Genomic DNA, 20,207 nt, shown 5'->3' with positions numbered 1-20,207 from the left:
GGCATTTTAGCCAAAAGTGGTCAATTTGACGACGAATACCCCATTTATATATATTTATTTATAGATTTCTGTAGATGGCATTAGCGACAAGTACACGTCGAATACATACATATAAGCAGCTTGGAATACTCTTTAACATTTTGTGAAGAGAACTTGGTAGTATCATTTGTTAACTTGTGTTTACATCGTATAGTAATTTCAAATTAGAAATGTCAGTTTATAAGCCAACAATGCGTCATTTGCGGGAGGTGATACTTTATTATTTTAATAGTAGAGAATTGGCCGGTGAAGCTCACCGAATGCTTATATACGCTTATGGCAACAGTATTATATCCCGTCAAACATGTTATAATTTGTATGCAAGATTCGAGAAAGGTGATTTCAACTTAGGCAAACATACTTCAAAACATCTAAGCAAAGAATGGTTAATTGAAGAATTAGTGCGTTTAAAACTTGAAGACCCAAGTATGTCTCAAGCAAAGATGGCAGCAAAACTAGGAGTGAGTAGAAGAACAGTTTACAATTACGAAAGAAGTCAGGAATATCTAAACAAAATAAAAGAAAAAGAGCAGGACCAAAGTTCTATACCTCCTGGTAATCTATATCAATTATATATCATTTTTATATATACATAAGATATTATATTCTAAAGTACATGTGTGTGTTGTATAAACGCTTCAAGAGATGTGATTTCTACTTAGAAAGACTTACTTCAAGGGCAGTAAAAAGAAAACGGAGAGTTGAAGAATTAGTGCGTTTGAGACTTGAAGACCCGGGTATTACTCAAGAAGAGATGGCAGCTAAAGTTGGAACAAGTCAAATGACAGTTTCAAATTGCCTAAAAAGTCAGGAATATCAAAACGAGTTAAAAAAACTACAGCAGGACCAAAGTTCTATACCTTCTGGTAATATATATATATAAAATTATAATATAATACAATATATATATTTTGTTTTCTATTAATTTTTCGGAAAAAATTGTAAAATTTAAGAAATGAAATTTATTTTATGTACAAATATATATATAAATTAGTGTTGGTCAAAAAATCAATTACTTTTTTTTTTTACAAGAAACACTGATAAATTGGTTGCTAGAAACCTTAAAAAATTTCTTACCAGATATGATCTCTTAATTTTTATAGGAAGATCCTCCGCATCGCAGTTTTTTATTTTTTTCAGTCCAATAGATTAAAATTCATACCTCATTATTTATTTATTATACAGAACAATGTTTTGATGGAATCTTGTAGGAAATTTAATGCTCTACAAAAAGGTATCTTATAATTTTTCTGGTAATCTCACCATTTGAATAATATTGAAGATTTAATTTTAATTATTTTAGGACAAATTTCATTTCTGTTTATGTATTTTGTTACTCGACAATAAATGACTGTTATAAAATGCGCAATAAAAATTTTTGTAGGAAATTAACTGCTCTAAAAAAATTTATGAAAATTTATGACAAGTCTTATGTTTTGTCGATTAAATTAAGTGTTTAAAAGATATTCATCATCCTATTTTGAGCATTCAATTTTTCAGTGTGTCTTGTAGAAAAAAAATAATCGATTTTTTTGACTCATCCAACTATATATATAGAATATGAAATCCTTAAGTAAATTTTGTGGATGGTATAAGCGCTATAAGTCGGCTTATTTGACCTTAGAAAGAACTACTTTAAAAAGACAACATGAAGAATTGGAAGAGGAAGAATCACTGAACATTCTGGATGAAGTCCCGCCTATAAGTACTGACGAGAAAGCAAAAGAACATGAATTAAGCATATCTAAAGCAGAAGGACTGAGAAAGAGTGTAGAAAACAGGCTGGGGTCAGGTTCTCAACCTAAAAGTAATATAATATATTAAATATTACTATTATATAATGTGCATATATATATACATAGAATAGATATTACATCCTTAAGTACATGTTGTGTGTGGTGCAAACGCTTCAAGAAAGACAATTTAAATTTAGAAAGACGTATTTCAAGATCACCAAGTAAAGAATTGGAAGAGGAAGAATTTCAGAATATTCCGAATGATATGTTTCGTAAGACTCCAGACGAGAGAGCAAATGAACATGGAATAAGCATATCCGATTATGAAGGACACATAAACAGTGTGGAAAAACAAAACAATTTAAAAGAAAATGTGCCTGAGAAAAGTTTTGAACCTCTTGGTAATATATATATTAAATTTTAATATAACAAAATATATATATATTTTTTTCTATTTATTTTTCTGAAAAAATTGTAAAATTTAAGAAATTAAATTTAACAATTAGAAAATGATATATCATTATTATATGTATGGGATTCGTGAAAAAAATTGGACCGCTGACCGACTGGACCAAGACTCGAACCACGAATATCTTTCGCATTCCGGGCGACTGCTCTTTTAACCAGTTAAGCTATCCAGGGCCCACCGACCAATTCTTCTCACGAATACCCAATAAGTTTGAATTGAAGGCGCTAGTCCTATATATATATATATATATATATATATAAGATATTAAGTAATTAAGTATATGTTGTGTATGGTAAAAACGCTTTAAAATATATAATTTCAACTTAGAAAGACCAAGTACTTCAAAAACACAACGCATAGAGTTGAAAGATGAAGAATTAGTGCATAATATGGATGAATTCCCGCATCTAACTCCAGACGAGTTAGCAGAAGAAAGTGATATCAGCATATCTATAGCTCAATCGTTCATAAACAGTATGAAAAAATACAACAAATAAAAAGTAAAAAGACGTAAGCAAAGTTCTATTTCTAATAGTAATATATATATAATAAAAATATTATTTTCTTTTCGAAATCGGCGAAATTTAAAGAAAAATTTTGTTAGTTTCGTTTATTTGTTTGTTTGTTAGAAACATATTTTCAAGCTTTTATGATCATTATCAAAGCTTATTTATGATTTATTTCTTCAGCATATAATATTACATAAACCGTTACTAGGTATTAAAAATAATACTGATTAACGAACATTCGTATCAAAGAATTCATTTTATATTTCAAGTACCAGATACATATGATATAATGTACCTAATTTCTTTTTTTATATCATTTATTTGAAATAATATATTTATATAGAATATAATATTATTTCGAAAGTAGTAAAATTGATATAAAATTATTTAATAAACGAATAAACAATTTTTAAATAGATTAACTGTGTATATAAATTTAAAAATATTGTGTATTTATTATTGTTTATAAATAATGATATATAAAATAACTCTGTGACTCACAGTGTATATAAATATTTATCTTATTTTTTTTCTTTTTCTATTTTGAATGTAGGTCTAACTGAACAGCGTTAAAGGTCTATTTCTGTTTGGTACTAGGGGACAGGATAATATTGACAATACGTGATATATTCAAAATCTGTTTTGAAAATAAAAGAACAATACATATATAACGTATAATAATTAGGCTTCTTATAGATAAACGAATACTATATTGACTAAAGCACAGAAATGTTGCTGTAAAACTTACCTCAATCTTAGACGATGCAGTATTTTCCTGCTGATAAAAGAAATCGACCGATGCTACCATGAGCGTCACAGGATAAACTGGATTGTATGACCTTGCACCCCTTTCACCTTTTTAGATTATTATTTTTTGAGATAAATGAGGAGCGGTCGCTAGGGGAAAACTCAACAGATTATTTGATTTGTTTCTTTTATGCGTGGAATTGAGAGTTTTCCGCATTTTAACTATCTGATGAACACATTAACCGTTTCCGTATCGTTAAAGTATCATTGAAGAACATTTACCTACTCTAGAATTATTTTTACGTCCACTAGTAATAAAATAATTGCTTGATACTTTACAGGTTTTCAGAAAATGTTAGTGCAAATTTAAATATACCTCAAATGTAGATATGATTATCTTATAATCTTTAGACAAACATAAAATTATTATATTTATTGTAAATTTATTTTTATAATTGTAAAAATATTGTACTAATTTTTTGATAATTCGATTATTTAACTCTATTTTATGAATATCTAAAATATAATTTATTTTAAACATTACTTTATTTCTATTAAAAATCTTTTTTTTAACCTAAATTATCTGCATATTACTCAAAGATAATTTTCAGGATAAATGATTTCCTCACTTATGTATTTTTATAACATACATAAAAATATCTTTTCGTATCATTATATTTTTGGTGCAGTTTCTTTCTAATGTGATATTAATAAAAAATGATGCGTTTTATTCAGAAGCACGGAAAATGGCATTTAAGGGGTTATGCTTAGTTGCAAAGCTCAAAGAAGACGTCTTTTTATGAATTTTTTATAGAAACAGTTTTTATTTATCAATTACAAGTTATAATAGTTCAAACAGAGGCTTTTTTTGAGAATACAATATCGCGTCGATCATGTAAAAATATTAATTTTCACCGCTCCTGTAGATGATCTCTCGAAGGACCTTTAAAAAAGGAGCTTAGTGTTGATCTCCGTCTTAGCAGTTTGGATTATTTGAAATCAAAAACTGTTGTCGATTCTTTTAAACAATAGATCAATGCAGGAATGGGAAGAATGAAACAGTAAATATTTTGAATTTTGACAAAATGGCGGGTATTAGAAAAATGTTTCGTTTTTGACTCAAATTTTCCTTTCAAAATAATTTAAAAAAAATATTAGTAAAATTTTAAAATTTGTACTATAACTGCGTATAAATCCTTAAATTAATGCAACTAAACAATTTTATAATATTATACACTTAATTTATAGGCTCAAAAAACAAAGTTTTTCCAAATAAAAGATTTTAAATTTTGAAAATTAAAAATTTGTTTTTCGATCAAATAAAAAATATAACAAACTAACTCGGCCTACTCTGGGACTGGTAAGGATAATCGCAAAGATGGTCATAGTTTTTTTTAGAGAATAAAAAAGAAAATGCAAAATTGCGAGCTTCGAGAATATAAGGGATTTATTCAAAAAATGCGAAAATTTCATGGATATTTTAGTTTTAAAATTTTAATGATATGTTTTTCTTAAATGTCCATATAAAAGCATAAATTTGAAAAATGATTACGTCCCAATAGGTTAAACTTTGAAAAAGTTATAGCCGTTTTAAATAAAAGATCCATTTTTTCCCAAAGTTATATAATTTTTTACGTTTTCGTAAAAAAATTTTAAATATTCTGAAAATTGTTTTTCATAGGGTAGACTGAGACAAAAAACTTTCATCCAAATCGAAAGGCATCGGAGTAAAACGTGGCCGATTTGCCGACGAATGCCCTATATATATATATATATTTATAAATTTCTGTAGATGGCATTAGCGACAAGTAGACGTCAAATACATATATATATATATATATATATAAGACAGCTCGAAATACTCTTTAACATTTTGTGAAGATAACTTGGTAGGCTCAGTAGATGACTTGTATTTACATCGTATAGTTATTTCAAATTAGAAATGTCAGTTTATAAGCCAACAAGGCGTCATTTGCGGGAGGTATTACTTTACTATTTTAATAGTAATTCATACCCTGCTGAGTCTTATCGAATGCTCGTAGACGCTTATGGCAAGGGTATTATATCCCTAACTACATGTGAAAGAAACTTTAGGCGCTTCAAGAGCGGTGATTTCAACTTAAACAGACGTACTTTTAAACAACTAAACAGAGAACGGTCAATTGGAGAATTAGTGCGTTTGAGACTTAAGGACCCGAGTATGACTGAAGCAGAGATAGCAGCAAAATTAGGAGTGAGTCTAAAAACAGTTTACAATTACCAAAGCAGTCAGGAATATCAAAATGAAATTGAAAAACTACAGCAGGACCAAAGTTCTATACCTCTTGGTAATCTATATCAATTATATATAATTTTTATATATATATATAAGGTATTATATTCTTAAGTACATGTTGTGTGTTGTAAAAACGCTTCAAGAGATGTGATTTCTACTTAGAAAGACTTACTTTAAGCGCACTAAAAAGAAAACGGTCAATTAGAGAATTAGTGCGTTTGAGACTTGAGGACCCGGGTATGACTCAAGCAGAGATGGCAACAAAAGTAGGAGTGACTATAAGAACAGTTTACAATTACCAAAGAAGTCAGGAATATCAAAACGAGTTAAAAAAACTACAGCAGGACCAAACTTCTATACCTTCTGGTAATATATATATATATATATAAAATTATAATATAATACAATATATATATTTTGTCTTCTATTATTTTTTCGGAAAAAATTGTAAAATTTAGGAAATAAAATTGATTTTATGTGCAAATATATATATATAATAGGGTTGGTCAAAAAAATCAATTATTTTTTTTTTACAAGACACATTGATAAATTGGTTGCTAGACACCCTAAAAAATTTCTTAACACATATGATCTCTCAAGTTTTATAGGAAGATCCTCTGGATCGCAGTTTTGTGTTTTTTTCTCAGTCCAATAGAATAAAATTCATACCTCATCATTAAAAACTGTACAGAAAAATGTTTTAAAAGAATCTTGTAGAAAATTTAATGCTCTAGAAAGAAGGTGTCTTATAATTTTTCCGTTAATCTCTCTATTTGAATGATATTGAAGATTTAAGTTTAATTATTTTAAGACAACTTTAATTTTTTATAATGAATTTTTTTACTCGACAATAAATGAGTATTATATAATGCGCAATACAAATTTTTGTAAGTAATTAACTGCTCTATAAAAATTTATGAAAATTTATGAAAAGTCTTATGTTTTAGCGATTAAGTTAAGCGTTTAAAAGGTATTCGTCACCCAATTTTGAGCAACCAATTTTTCAGTGTGACGTGTAGAAAAAAAAATTGATTTTTTTGACCCACCCTAATATATATATATATATATAGGATATGAAATCCTTAAGTAAATTTTATGGAATGTATAAACGCTACAAGTCGGCTTATGTTAATTTAGAAAGAACTACTTTAAAAAGAAAACGTAGAGAATTGGAAGAGGAAGAATCCCTGAACATTCTGGAAGAAATCCCGCCTATAACTCCAGACGAGAGAAAAAATATATATGGAATGAGCATATCTGAAACTGAAGAGCTCATAAACAATATGGAAAGACAAAGCAAATTAAAAGAAAATGAGCTGGAGAAAAGTTGTAAACCTCTTGGTAATATATATATTAAATTTTAATATAACATAATATATCTATATATATATCATTTTTATTCTATTTTTTTTAGAAAAGATTTTAAGATTCAAGAAATTAAATTTAACGAGTGAAAAAATGACATTTAATTGATATATATGTACATATGTATATAATGAGAATGATATTTTCTTTTTGAAATCGGCGAAATTTAACAAAAAAATTTATTATTTTTTTGTTGTTTGTTTGTTTATTTGAAACATATATTCAAACTTTTATTATCATTATCAAGGTTTACTTATTTCTTTAGTATATAATATTAGATAAACTGTTACTAGGAATTAAAAATAATACTGATTTACGAACATACGTTTCAAAGATTTCATTTTATATTTGATTTACTGTTTACAAATGATATATATATACGGGATTTATTTTTTTAAATAATTTATCTAAAATAATATATTTCTTTTAGAATGAAATATTTTTTTCATTGAAAGTAATAAAATTGATCTTTATCTATTCATTAAATTAATAAATAATCTTAAAATAAACTTTCTGTGGAATGAGATGATGTGAATTTGAAAACATTGTATATCAATTATTGTTTATAAAGAATGATATATAGAATAATTCTGTGGCTCACTGTGTATACAAAAATATTTGTCTTTTTTTTTTCTGTTGCTAATTTGAATGTAGGTCTCACTAAAAATATTTAAGGGACTCTTTCTGCTTCGTACTAGGAGACAGGATAATATCGAAAATACGTGATATATACAAAATCTAGTTTGAAAATAAACGAACAATCCATATATAACATATTATAATGGGGCTTCTTATAAATGAATAAGTATCACACTGACTAAAGCACAGAAATGTAGCTGTAACACTTACCTGAATCTTAGACGATGCAGTGCTTTCCTGCTGAATACAGTATTCGACCGCTCCTGATGTTGTCGTGAGCGTCACTGATAAACTGGATCCTATGATCCTTTACAACACATTTTATCCGTTTTTGATTATTATTTTTTAAGATCTGGACAGTTTATTTTAGAAGAAGTCTTAGTCCCATTTTTGTAGTAAAATAAGAAAAAAAAGAGAGAAAGGATTTCCCATATAAATCACAGGATTATTATGATTTAATAAAACAATATAAAAACCATAATAAATTCATTTAACATGAAATATAACGAGAAAATTTCATTTCAAAAAAAATTTTAAAAACACAAACAAAAAACAGAAAAGAAACAACATTATTGAAGAAATGATAAATTGATGTCAAGTTTGTTGGATAAGGTTTCTTAAAAGTGCACCGTACACTATTTTATATAAAACATCGATGAAAGACAAAGAAATAAAAACTATAAATTACATAATCGTCTTTAAAAATCGATAAAATTTGAAAACATAGTTCTCGCGTCTATGTACCATGATATCAGACCTATTAGTTATGGAAAATATAGAGATATCAAGTAGTTATTAACTTAAATACCTTCTGTGTACCATAAATATTTCAAAAAACTCTCATATATAGAGCATAAGTAAATACTACCAATATGTTGCAATTTTAACAATGTATATAACGTCTAAAATAAAAAGTAATATTTCTATTTTATAACTTGTCATTATTTGTAAAGAAAATTGGATTAATATAAAATATATTTTAAATGTAATATTTGATTTTTCAATATTAAAATTAAACAATATTTATAATTGTTTCATTTACAAAGTTGTTTAAGTTTATTTGCAGCCTATAAATATACTTTAGATTAGTAAAATTCACCTAAAACAAATTTATATAATTAAATGAAATATTGATAAATTTGTAGAAATATTGGCAGGCTTCATATAATTTGCCTAAATTTTTTAATGAACAGATATACAAAATATTAATATTCTTGTAACAAGAGAAAGTAGATTTACAAAACTTTAAAAAGAAACCTTCCATATATGAGTAGCCGACGCTAGGTGCTGTTAGACTTTACGTGAACTCTATATTAAATATAATAATAATATATTTTGTGGAGATATTTATATAGCTTTTCTGTAGATGGCGTTAGCGACAAGTTGACGTCGAATACGTATATATATATATATAAGATAGCTTGAAATACTCTTTAACATTTCGTGAAGATAACTTGGTAGTATCAGTTGTTGACTTGTGTTTACATCGTATAGTAATTTCAAATTAGAAATGTCAGTTTATAAGCCAACAATGCGTCATTTGCGGGAGGTGATACTTTATTATTTTAATAGTAGAGAATTGGCCGGTGAAGCTCACCGAATGCTTATATACGCTTATGGCAACAGTATTATATCCCGTCAAACATGTTATAATTTGTATGCAAGATTCGAGAAAGGTGATTTCAACTTAAACAGAATTACGAGAAAACGAATAAATAAAGAACGGGTAATTGGAGAATTAGTGCGTTTTAAACTAGAAGACCCGGGAATTACTAAAGCAGAGATGGCAGCAAAAGTTGGAATAAGTGACATGACAGTTTGCAGATACGAAAAAAGTCAGGAATATCAAAACGAGTTAAAAAAACTACAGCAGGACCAAAGTTCTATACCTCTTGGTAATCTACAGGAATTATATATCATTTTTATATATACATAAGATATTATATTCTTAAGTACATGTTGTGTGTTGTATAAACGCTTCAAGAGATGTGATTTCTACTTAGAGAGACTTACTTCAAGCGCAGTAAAAAGAAAACGGACAGTTGAAGAATTAGTGCGTTTAAAACTTGAAGACCCGAATATGACTCGAGCAGAGATGGCAGCAAAAGTAGGAGTGAGTGTGACAACAGTTTGGAACTACCAAAAAAGTCAGGAATATCAAAACGAGTTAAAAAAACTACAGCAGGACCAAAGTTCTATACGTCCTGGTAATATATATTCAAAATTTTAATATAATACAATATATATATTTTGTCTTCCATTAATTTTTCGGAAAAAATTGTAAAATTTAGGAAATGAAATTTATTTTATGTGAAAATATATATATATATATATAAATTTGGGTCTGTCAAAAAAATCAATTACTTTTTTTTTACAAGAAACACTGAAAAATTGGTTGCTAGACACCTTAAAAAATTTCTCACCAGATATGAGCTCTTAATTTTAATAGGAAGATTCTCCGCATCGCAGTTTTCTGTTTTTTTTCTCAGTCCAATAGGATAATATTCATACCTCATCATTAATTAACTGTACAGAAAAATGTTTTAAAAGAATCTTGTAGGAAATTTAATGCTCTAGAAAGAAGGTGTTTTATAATTTTTCCGTTAATCTTCCCATTTGAATGATATTGAAGATTTAAGTTTAATTATTTTAAGACAAATTTCATTTTTTATAATGAATTTTTTTACTCGACAATAAATGAGTATTATATAATGCGCAGTACAATTTTTTGTGGGAAATAAACTGCTCTATAAAAATTTATGAAAATTTATGAAAAGTCTTATATTTTAGCGATAAAATTAAGCGTTTAAAAGGTATTCGTCATCCAATTTTTAGCAACCAATTTTTTAGTGTGTCTTGTAGAAAAAAAATAATTGATTTTTTTGACCCATCCAACTATATATATATATAGAATATGAAATCCTTAAGTAAATTTTGAGGATTGTATAAACGCTACAAGTCGGCTTATTTTAACTTAGAAAGAACTACTTTAAAAAGAAAACATAGAGAATTGGAAGAGGAAGAATCCCTGAACATTCTGGATGAAATTCCGCCTATAACTAATGACGAGACAGCAATAGAACATGAATTAAGCATATCTAAAGCAGGACTCAAAAAGAGTGTAGAAAACAGGCTTGAGTCAGGTTCTCAACCTAAAAGTAATATTTTTTTTTTTTTTTTTTTTTTATTTAAAATAATGATTCCCTTTCGGGATACATGGGGTGCGTCGACTAGTTTTAATATAATACCTCTTTACAAATATACATTTTTACAATTACACCTATACACAAGTACACCTTTATTAACTTCTTCTTACTACTACATCCTCTTAACACCGCTCTCTCCTCCTACATAATTCCTTCATCCATTCCATTCCCTTTCCCTCCTCTCCCATCAACACTTCCATCCTCTCTTCCGTTTTCGAATAGTTACATTCCCTCATCACATGCATTCCTGTCTCTTTCTCTATCCCACACAATCTGCACATAACCTTCTCATCCTCTTTTATCCAGTATCTGCTTGCCCTCCATTCATTCCCTAATCTGAATCTTGCCATCATTTTCAATTTTTTCCCTTTACTTTTTTCTTGCAGATATTTTGGTATCCCTTCTGTTCTCCATCTTCCATATTCCCTGTTGTACTTTGATTCTTCTATCCTTTTATCCCTTTCCTTTCTTTCCTCTTCTACCACTTTATTTCTCCATATCTCTGCCACATTCTGTCCATTATCATCTCTTGCCTCTGCTTCCCATCTGCTTAGTCCTGCTCTTTCATACATTTTTTTCCTCAATCTACCCATTCTCGTTTCCTCCCATTTCTCCCTATCCATCTCTCTCCTGCAATGTCTCAGAAGTTCATTTTCCGCCCTCTTAATCTTTTCTTCATACTTAATCACCCTTACTCCTTCTTCCACTGCTATTCTTTCCACCTTCGTTTCCTCCCTTATCAAATATCCCGGTACACTTAAATCCAGTCCTAGTATATTCCTTAAGTACCTCTCCTGTATTCTTTCCAACTCCTTCCTCCCCTCTATCCCCCAAATTTCCACTGCCTACATGAATATACTCTTTACCATCGCATTGAACATTATCATTCTCCTCCTAAAGTCTCCACCAAATTTCCTCTCTCCAATGCTCCATACTTGTACCATAGCTGCTGCTGCTCTCCTTCTTACATCCTGAATATGGGACTCTTCCTTGTTATTGTACCTAAACGTGTATCCTAGATACTTGAACTCCTTTACCTCCTCTATCTCTTTCCCATTATAGAACCACTCTCTTTTCTTTCTGCTCCTTCCCTTACTGAACATCATCACCTTCGTTTTTTCCGTGTTTACTTCCAGATCCTTCCTCTTGCAATATCTCCCCACGCTTTCCATCATTTTTTCTAGTTCCCCCTCCGTCTCCGCTATTATCGCCAGATCATCTGCGTACGCCAAGGTGTATATTCTCTTCCCTCCTATCGTTATTCCTCCCTCCTGTCTTCTCCGCAAATATTCCTCTATGTCCGCAATAAATATAATAAACAAGAGTGGGCTCAATGGACACCCCTGCCTCACCCCTTTCTCCGTCCAAAACTCCTCTGTTATCTTCTTCCCTACTCTTACCCTGCTCTTCGTTTCTTCATATATCTTCCCTACGTTGTAAATTATATCTTTACCTACCATCTTTTTCTCCAAATATTCCATCAATTTCTCCCTATTTACCCTGTCAAAGGCTGCCTTCAAATCTACAAACATTACAAAAAGCTTTCCTTTCTCTTTGTTTATTGCCTTTTCTACTGCCGTCTTCAAAATATATATATTATCTATTTCCCCTCTACCTTTTCTAAATCCTGATTGTGTTTCTGGAATTAATTTCAACCTTTCTGCATCCTCCCCTAATCTCTTTTCCACTATCGCTGCATATATCTTGTATGCTGTACACATTAATGTCACTCCTCTATAGTTACCTACTTCTTTTCTATCTCCCTTCTTGAAAATTGGACATACTATTCCTTCTTTCCATTCTTCTGGCCACCCTTTACCTTTCCATATATCATTTATGATTTTTCTTAATTTCTCCCTAACCTCCCTACTCGCATATATCCACACCTCGTTTCTTATCCCATCTACACCCGGACTTTTCTTTTTCTTCAGTTTCCTTATTGCTTGTTCCACTTCTCCTATTTCTATTTCCCTCGTATCCTTTCCTTCTATCTCTATCCCTCTCTCCTGTCGTTTCCTCTCACCCGTCCCCTCATATTGCTTCATAAAGTGTTGTTTCCATTCCTCCATTTTTATATTCTCTTCTATCCTTTTTCTTTTACCTCTTTCCCTTCTGATGTATCCCCAAATCTCCCTCTCATCCTTTATTTCCATGACCTTCCTAATTTCTGTTTGCCTATATGCCTCCTTCTCTTTGCATTTTCTCTTGTGTCTTTTCCTCTCCTCAACATATTCTATCCTTTCAACTTTTCCCTCCTTAAATCCTCTCAGTTTTCTATTCAGGCTCGTTTTACTTTCTCTACATTCTCTATTCCACCATTTTTTCCTTTCCTCTCCCCATCTACCTGATTCTATTCTCTTTTTTGTTACTGCACTCTTTATTTTCTCTATCAATTCTACTAACTCTTCCTGCACTCATTCTTTACCAAACTTTACACCTTCTAGCTTTTCTCTAAACTTCCTTATTCCCTCCTCTGACCAGTCTTCTATTTCGATCCTCTCCTTTTTCTTTCCTTCCTCTAGACTATTCACTATTTTTTCCCTTATCCTTATTTCTATCGGCATGTGATCCGATTCTGTTCTCTCTCCTATTTGCATTTCTTCTATCTCCTGCAGTCCCAATATATCAAATATCTCCAAATATTCCCAAAAGTCCTTCTCCTTGTTCCTTATCCCTTCTACATTCTATGCCATTATTCTCACCCTTCTCCCTTCCTTTGTCTCTATACTTTTTCCCTTCTGTTTTTTCCCTCCTCCTTCTTGCCTCTTCTTGTTTCTCTTCTTTCTCTCCCTTCCACCTAGTTCCTGTTCTCCTCTGTTATATAAAAATTCTGTTTCTCCTTCACTAGCTTCTTTTCTCTATCACTCCATCTATACCACACTCCGTCTATTTCCAATTTTCTATAACGTATTATCACCTTCCTTCCTTGCTTTCTTAATTCCCTCGCCTGATTCACTATATCTCTTTGAACCATTCTCTCTTCCCTTGATCTGTCATGCTCAATATATACCGGTTCATCTCCTAACTTCTTCTTATTTTGCATAATACTCTCCTTTTCTTCTCTCTTGCTCAGTTTCACTCTTATAATTTTCTTTTCATACCCTATCAGATTCGCTTCTTCTACCTTCACCTCTGTGTCCAATTTTCGCTTAAAAAAGGCCTCCATCTCTTTCTCCAAACCTTTTCTATCTCTTTTTAACCCCCTTACTATTACACATCTTTTTCTTTCCTCCGCCTCCCACTTTTCACATCTTCTTTCTACCTCTTTTACCCATTTCTCTACCTCCGTTTGTTTTCCTGCTTCCATTCTTAACTCACTACTGCCTCCCACAACCCCCTTGTTTCCTTCTTTTGTATTGTTCTCCCATTCCTGTAATTTATTGCTAGAATCCTGTAATTTTTCCTCTAGTCTTACTTCTAACTCTTGACTTCTTCTCTCCCACTCCTTTCTCTTCCTTTCAATCTCCCTCGCCACCTCTTCCCTTATCACCATCCTCAACTTTGCCACCTCTTGCTTTATCTCTCTCTCCACCTCCGTCATTTTATCCATCATAATCAACATCAACTCTCTATCCGTCTTATTCGCATATTTTTCCTGTGACCCCCCCATTACTGACCCTTAACCTTCCATTTGCCCTGTACTTTTTTTTGTCACCTTCTCCCTCTCCTCCGGCGAATTCAACTATCTCTTTCTCGATATCATCTCTCTTATGTCTCCTGTACTCTCTGATCTGTGCCTAGACCAGGTCAGCGCCCTGTTCGGTCTCCCTCTTTCCTTCTTCTTTTCCTCCTTTTAAACACCTACCTCTTCTGTGCTCCCTTCAGAACCCTTCTTTACCGACCGTCCTATCTCACTTTGCCTCAAACCACTCTCCCAACCGTTGTCGTTTTTTGGCGCTTCTATCTCCATGCGCTCTTCTTTTCTATTCTCACTCTAACCTCCACTACCTTTTATACTTCACTCCTTTTTCACCTCTACTTCTAACCAATTTCCACTTCTATTATCTCTTTCCACTAAGCCCTTTTTCAACCTCACTTTCCTCTATTTTTTCCATCTATTAATCGCCTTTAAACTTATTCAAACTATATTTTCTCACACTACACCAACGAACGCTGTTTTCCCTTCAAGCGATCGACGCGCCTCCCCTAAAAGTAATATAATATATTAAATATTACTATAATATCATGTGTATTATATATATATATATATAAGAAATTATATCTTTATGTAAATGTTGTGTGTGGTAAAAACGCTTCACGAAATGTAATTTCAACTTAGAAAGACCTACTTCAAGAACACTATGTAGAGAATGGGAAGATGAAGAATTAGTGCGTTTGCTCTGTGAAAACCCTGGTATACCTCATAGCGAAATCGCAAAACAATTGGGAATGAGCAAACGTATAGTTTCAAAGCGTGTGCGCACTCAAGAAATACAAAGCTTATTAAAAGATAAAAGGCGTAAGCTAAGTTCTATAACTAATATAAGTAATAGTAACATAAATAATATAATAGAAAGTATAAATATATATCTATAATATTATATAATATCCATATTTTGTTTCTTCTATTTTTTTTTGTTTGAAATAATTATGAAAATTAAGAAATAATATTAAACAACAGGAAAAATTATATATTATAGATATATACATATACAGGATTTTTTATCTCTAAGTATATGTTGTGTTCTATAAACGTATCAAAAAAAGTGATTTCATCTCAGTAAGACCTACTTCAAGAAGATCACGTCGAGAATGGGAAGATGGAGAATTAGTGCGTTTGCTCTATGAAAACCCGGATATACCTCACAGGGAGTTGGCAATACAATTGGGAATAAGCCAAACTACACTTCCAACTCGCATAAACAGTCCGGAAATACAAAACAAATTAAAAGAAAGAATGCAGGAGGAAAGTTCTATACCTAAAAGTAATATATATATATTAAATAATAATATTATATAATGCATATATGTATTTATATAATGAAGATGTTATTTTCTTATTGACAGCATTGGAACATCAGTCAGTTTAAAATGAAAGGAATTTAAAGAAAAATTTTATTTTTTTGTTTCTTTTAAACATATTTTGACACTTTTATTATAATTGACAAAGTTTTTTTATGATTTTCTTTATTTAGTGTATAATATCATATAAACCGTTACTAGACAGTACAAATAATATTGATTTACAAATATTCGCGTTTCACAGAACTCATTTTATATTTCAAGTACTAGATACATATGATATAATATTCCTAATTTCTTTTTTTATATCATTGATCTGAAATAATATATTTATATAGAATGAAATATTATTTCGAAAGTAGTAAAATTGATATCAATTTATTCATTAAAGGAATAAATAATTCTTAAAATGATTAACCGTTTATATAACTTTGAAAACATTGTGTATTAATTATTGTTTATATACAATTATATATAAAATAATTCTAAGATTCAATGTGTATATAAATATTTTTCTAATTTTTTTTTCTGTTGCTATTTTGAATGTAGGTCTCACTGAACAGCGTTGAAGGACCATTTATGTTTGGTACTAGGGGACAGGATAATATCGAAAATACGTGATATATGCAAAATCCGATTTGAAAATAAACGAACAATCCATATATAACGTATAAAAATGGGGCATCTTATAGATGAAGAAGTACTATATTGACAAAAGAACAGAAATGTTGCTGTAACCCTTACCGAAATCTTAGACGATGCAGTATTTTCCTGCTGAAAACCGAAATCTACCGCTCCTTATGCTGTCTTAAGTTTTACTCGATTAGTTGAATCGTATGACCCTGCACATTTCACCTGTTTTGATTGTTATTTTTTGAGATAAATGAGAAGCGGCCGATAGGGGAAAACTCAACAGATTATTTGATTTGTTTCTTTTATGCGTGAAATCAAGAGTTTTCCGTATTTTACCTATCTATTGAACACATTAACCGTTTTTGTATTGTTAAAGTATCATTGAAGAACATTTACCTACTCTAGAAGTATTTTTACGTATATTAACAAAATAATCCCTTGATATTTGCCAGGGTTTCTGAAAATGTCACTGCAAAATATAAATTAGCCTCCAATATAGATATGCTTATCGTATAATCTTTGGACAAGCATAATATTATCATATTTATTGTAAATTTCTTTTTAAAAATCTAATAATAATATTAAAATATTTTTTGACTGTTTGATTATTAAACTTTATTTAATATATATCTGAAATATAATTTATGTTAAACATTACTTTTGTTCTTTTAAAGATCTTTTCTTCTAACCTAATTAATCTGCACATTAATCAAATATAATTTTCAGGATAAATGATTTCCTCACTTATGTATTTTTATAACAAACATAAAAATATTTTTTAATCATTATATTTATGGTGCAGTTTCTTTCTAATGTGTTATTAATAAAAAATGATTCGTTTCATTCTGAAGGACGCAGCAATGTCCTTTAAGGTGTTATGCCTAGTTGCGAAGCTAAAAAAAAAACGTCTTTTTATGAATTTTTTATAGGAACAGTTTATATTAATCAATTACAAGTTATAGTATTTCAAATAGAGGCTTCTTTTGAGAATACAATATCGCGTCGATCATGTAAAAATATTAATGTGCACCGCTCCTGTAGATGACCTCTCGAAGGACCTTCAAAAAAGATGCTTAGCGTTGATCTCCGTCTCAGCAGTTTGGATTATTTGTAATCAAAAACTGTTGTCGATTCTTTTAAACAATAAATCAATGCAGGAATTGGACGAATGTAATTATAAATATTTTAAATTTTGACAAAATGGCGGGTATTAGAATAATGTTTTGTTTTTGACTCAAATTCTCCTTTAAAAATAATTAAAAAAAAATATTAGTAAATTTTTAAAATTTGTACTTTAACTGCGTATAAACCCTTAAAATAATGCAATTAAACAATTTTTTAATATTATATACTTAATTTATAGGCTCAAAAAACAAAGTTTTTCCAAATAAAACATTTTAAATTTTCAAAATTAAAAAATTTGTTTTTCGATCAAATAAAAAATATAACTAGCTAACTTGGCCTACTCTGGGACTGGTAAGGATAATAGCAGAATTAGTCGAAGGTTTTTTTTAGAGAATAAAAAAGAAAATGCAAAATTGCGAACTTCGGAAATATGACGGTTTTATTCAAAAAATGCGTAAATTTCATGGATATCTTAGTTTTAAAATTTTATTTTTAAGTTTTTCTCAGATGTCCATATAAAAGCAAAAATTTGCAAAAAAAATCATGTTTGCAGATCACACGTGCTAGAAGTGAAACCTTCAAAAATCTAAGTTTCGAGAGAATGAGAGGAATAGACAGTTTTAAGAGTAAGGTAATTGTAGGATTTACTTATTACATTATTATTACTATATATAATAAAGGTCACCGGTATGGTCTCTGTGTGGAATATCTGATGAAAAGTGCACTTTTCACAATTCAAGCAATAAAAACGGAATGCTGAATGCGATTGTTATAAATAATCGCCAAAATGGTAGGATGTTTATTAAAGGAAATATAATTCGTCAGAAATTAGGTAAAAATAAATAAACCTTTTTTTGAAACTTAGGTAAAACATTTTTTTTTTTAGTATGGTTTTCTATTTCCCGTTTTCATCTACATTTTTGCGCTGTATAACAAACATTTTAGGATAGATGAAATAAAGACGTTACGAAAAACATAGGGAAAATACTGCTTGACTAAACGAAGGTTCAGGTAAAATGCAATGAAAGATCTAATAAAGATATTCTCTAGAAATGTTTTTTCAACTCTGTAGCCTACCACATTTCGCGAGACCCTTATTATTTATAACATATCTGGCCCTTATTTTTTGGATCACAAACTTATCTTTTTTAAATACTCTCGTCTAAATAAAGATCTGCACAACGAAAAATCCAAAAAATGCATTGAATCGTATCGCTCTCTCAGCTTATCGAACTGTGTACACTACGAGTCTTAAATTTCAGCTCCGTGGTAATCTCCACTGATTCACGCTGCACGTTCAACATCATAAAAATGTTTTTAATTTATTGAAAAATTAGTATAAGTTTCTTAAATACGCAAATATCACAATTTGTAATATAATTTTCATATATGCATGGGTCAGTACATCTCTTTGGATATTTTTCATAAAAACATATAAAAATCAAATTTAATAGGCATATTTTGTCTTTATGGATCAAATATATTTTATAAAAAAGCAAAATATAATAATGTGACAATAATTTACTTGCTTTTGAATGGAATTTGTCAGCTGCTTCTTATTTATTACACGGTATTCTTTAATTCTTTTTCTCTGATGTATCTGGTAATCCTTTTTTTTTAAATATTTCAGACAATACAATTATTATATTCTATATATTTCGTAATTGTTAATTTCAATATTTGCGAAATAAATAATTTAATATTAATTTTTCAATAAAATAGAAACATTATTAAATCGAAAAGAAATACCAAGTTTCGTAAAATAAAAACGGACCACGTACCTTCTTTCTTTATTTCGACCGTCGGTTAGTTTGGACCTTATACTTTTGTCGCATTCTTACGTGCTTATCTCTGTCTATTCTTTTACCTTTCTATCGCTCAAACCCACAAACATTTCGAGTATCGATAGAATATGTGTGTTTACGCTTTGTAGTATGCAGTCGCACACAAAAACACTCATATACAACCAGGAGCGATAACTAAGAAGCATAGAATAAAGAAAAGACCGAGAGTAGGAAAAACTGTATAGCTATATTCCGTCTAATTCTCTCGCAGGCTCAATGCTATATGTTTGTCTCTTTCTCTCTCATTATTTAGTATAGAGTTTCATAGCGTCGTTACATAGCTGCGTTACCGTTTATCTACTATTCAGATCACTTCCATTCTAAAGAAGTTTTCACTTCAATAAATACGTCCCAATGGTTAAACTTTGAAAAAGTTATAGCCTTTTTAAATAAAAGAGCCATTTTTTCCAAAGTTATATAATTTTTTACGGTTTCGTAAAAAAATTTTAAATATTCTAAAAGTTGTTTTTCATAGGGTAGAATAAGACAAAAAACTTTCATCTAAATCGAAAGGCATCGGAGTACAAAGTGGCCGATTTGACGACGAATACCCCATATATTTATAAACTTCTGTAGATGGCATTAGCGACAAGTAGACGTCGAATACATATGTATAAGACAGCTTGGAATATTCTTTCACATTTTGTGAAGATAACTT

General features: G+C 29.9%; 1 protein-coding gene and 1 long non-coding RNA gene across 2 annotated transcripts; both read left to right on the top strand.

Annotated features, from left to right (window-relative positions):
- The first annotated feature begins 299 nt into the window (after positions 1–299).
- On the top strand, positions 300–1,863 carry LOC149032790 (uncharacterized). The gene is made up of 3 exons (XM_089171676.1): positions 300–594; positions 702–905; positions 1,664–1,863. The coding sequence occupies exons 1-3, from the start codon at positions 300–302 to the stop codon at positions 1,861–1,863; spliced, it is 699 nt and encodes a 232-aa protein (XP_089027802.1).
- A 13,488-nt stretch (positions 1,864–15,351) lies between these two features.
- Positions 15,352–16,630, top strand: LOC149032789 (uncharacterized). Its single transcript, XR_016176320.1, has 3 exons — positions 15,352–15,444; positions 15,707–15,910; positions 16,497–16,630. It is a non-coding gene; the product is annotated as an uncharacterized LOC149032789 (long non-coding RNA).
- Positions 16,631–20,207: the final 3,577 nt, after the last annotated feature.

This window comes from Polistes dominula, unplaced genomic scaffold (genome assembly GCF_049000335.1).
Source record: "Polistes dominula isolate Pdom_NZ unplaced genomic scaffold, Pdom_raw_medaka contig_84, whole genome shotgun sequence".
NCBI lineage: Eukaryota > Metazoa > Arthropoda > Insecta > Hymenoptera > Vespidae > Polistes > Polistes dominula.
The sequence above is the reverse complement of the archived record's forward strand: the minus strand, read 5'-3'. Positions and strand labels throughout refer to the sequence as shown.

Excerpts from the sequence above, each read along its gene's own strand:
- LOC149032790 (XM_089171676.1), top strand. The coding sequence starts at position 300 with ATGCTTATATACGCTTATGGCAACAGTATTATATCCCGTCAAACATGT. Across the intron at positions 595-701 it reads CCAAAGTTCTATACCTCCTG|AAAGACTTACTTCAAGGGCA; the intron begins GTAATCTATATC and ends ATTTCTACTTAG. Across the intron at positions 906-1,663 it reads CCAAAGTTCTATACCTTCTG|AAAGAACTACTTTAAAAAGA; the intron begins GTAATATATATA and ends ATTTGACCTTAG.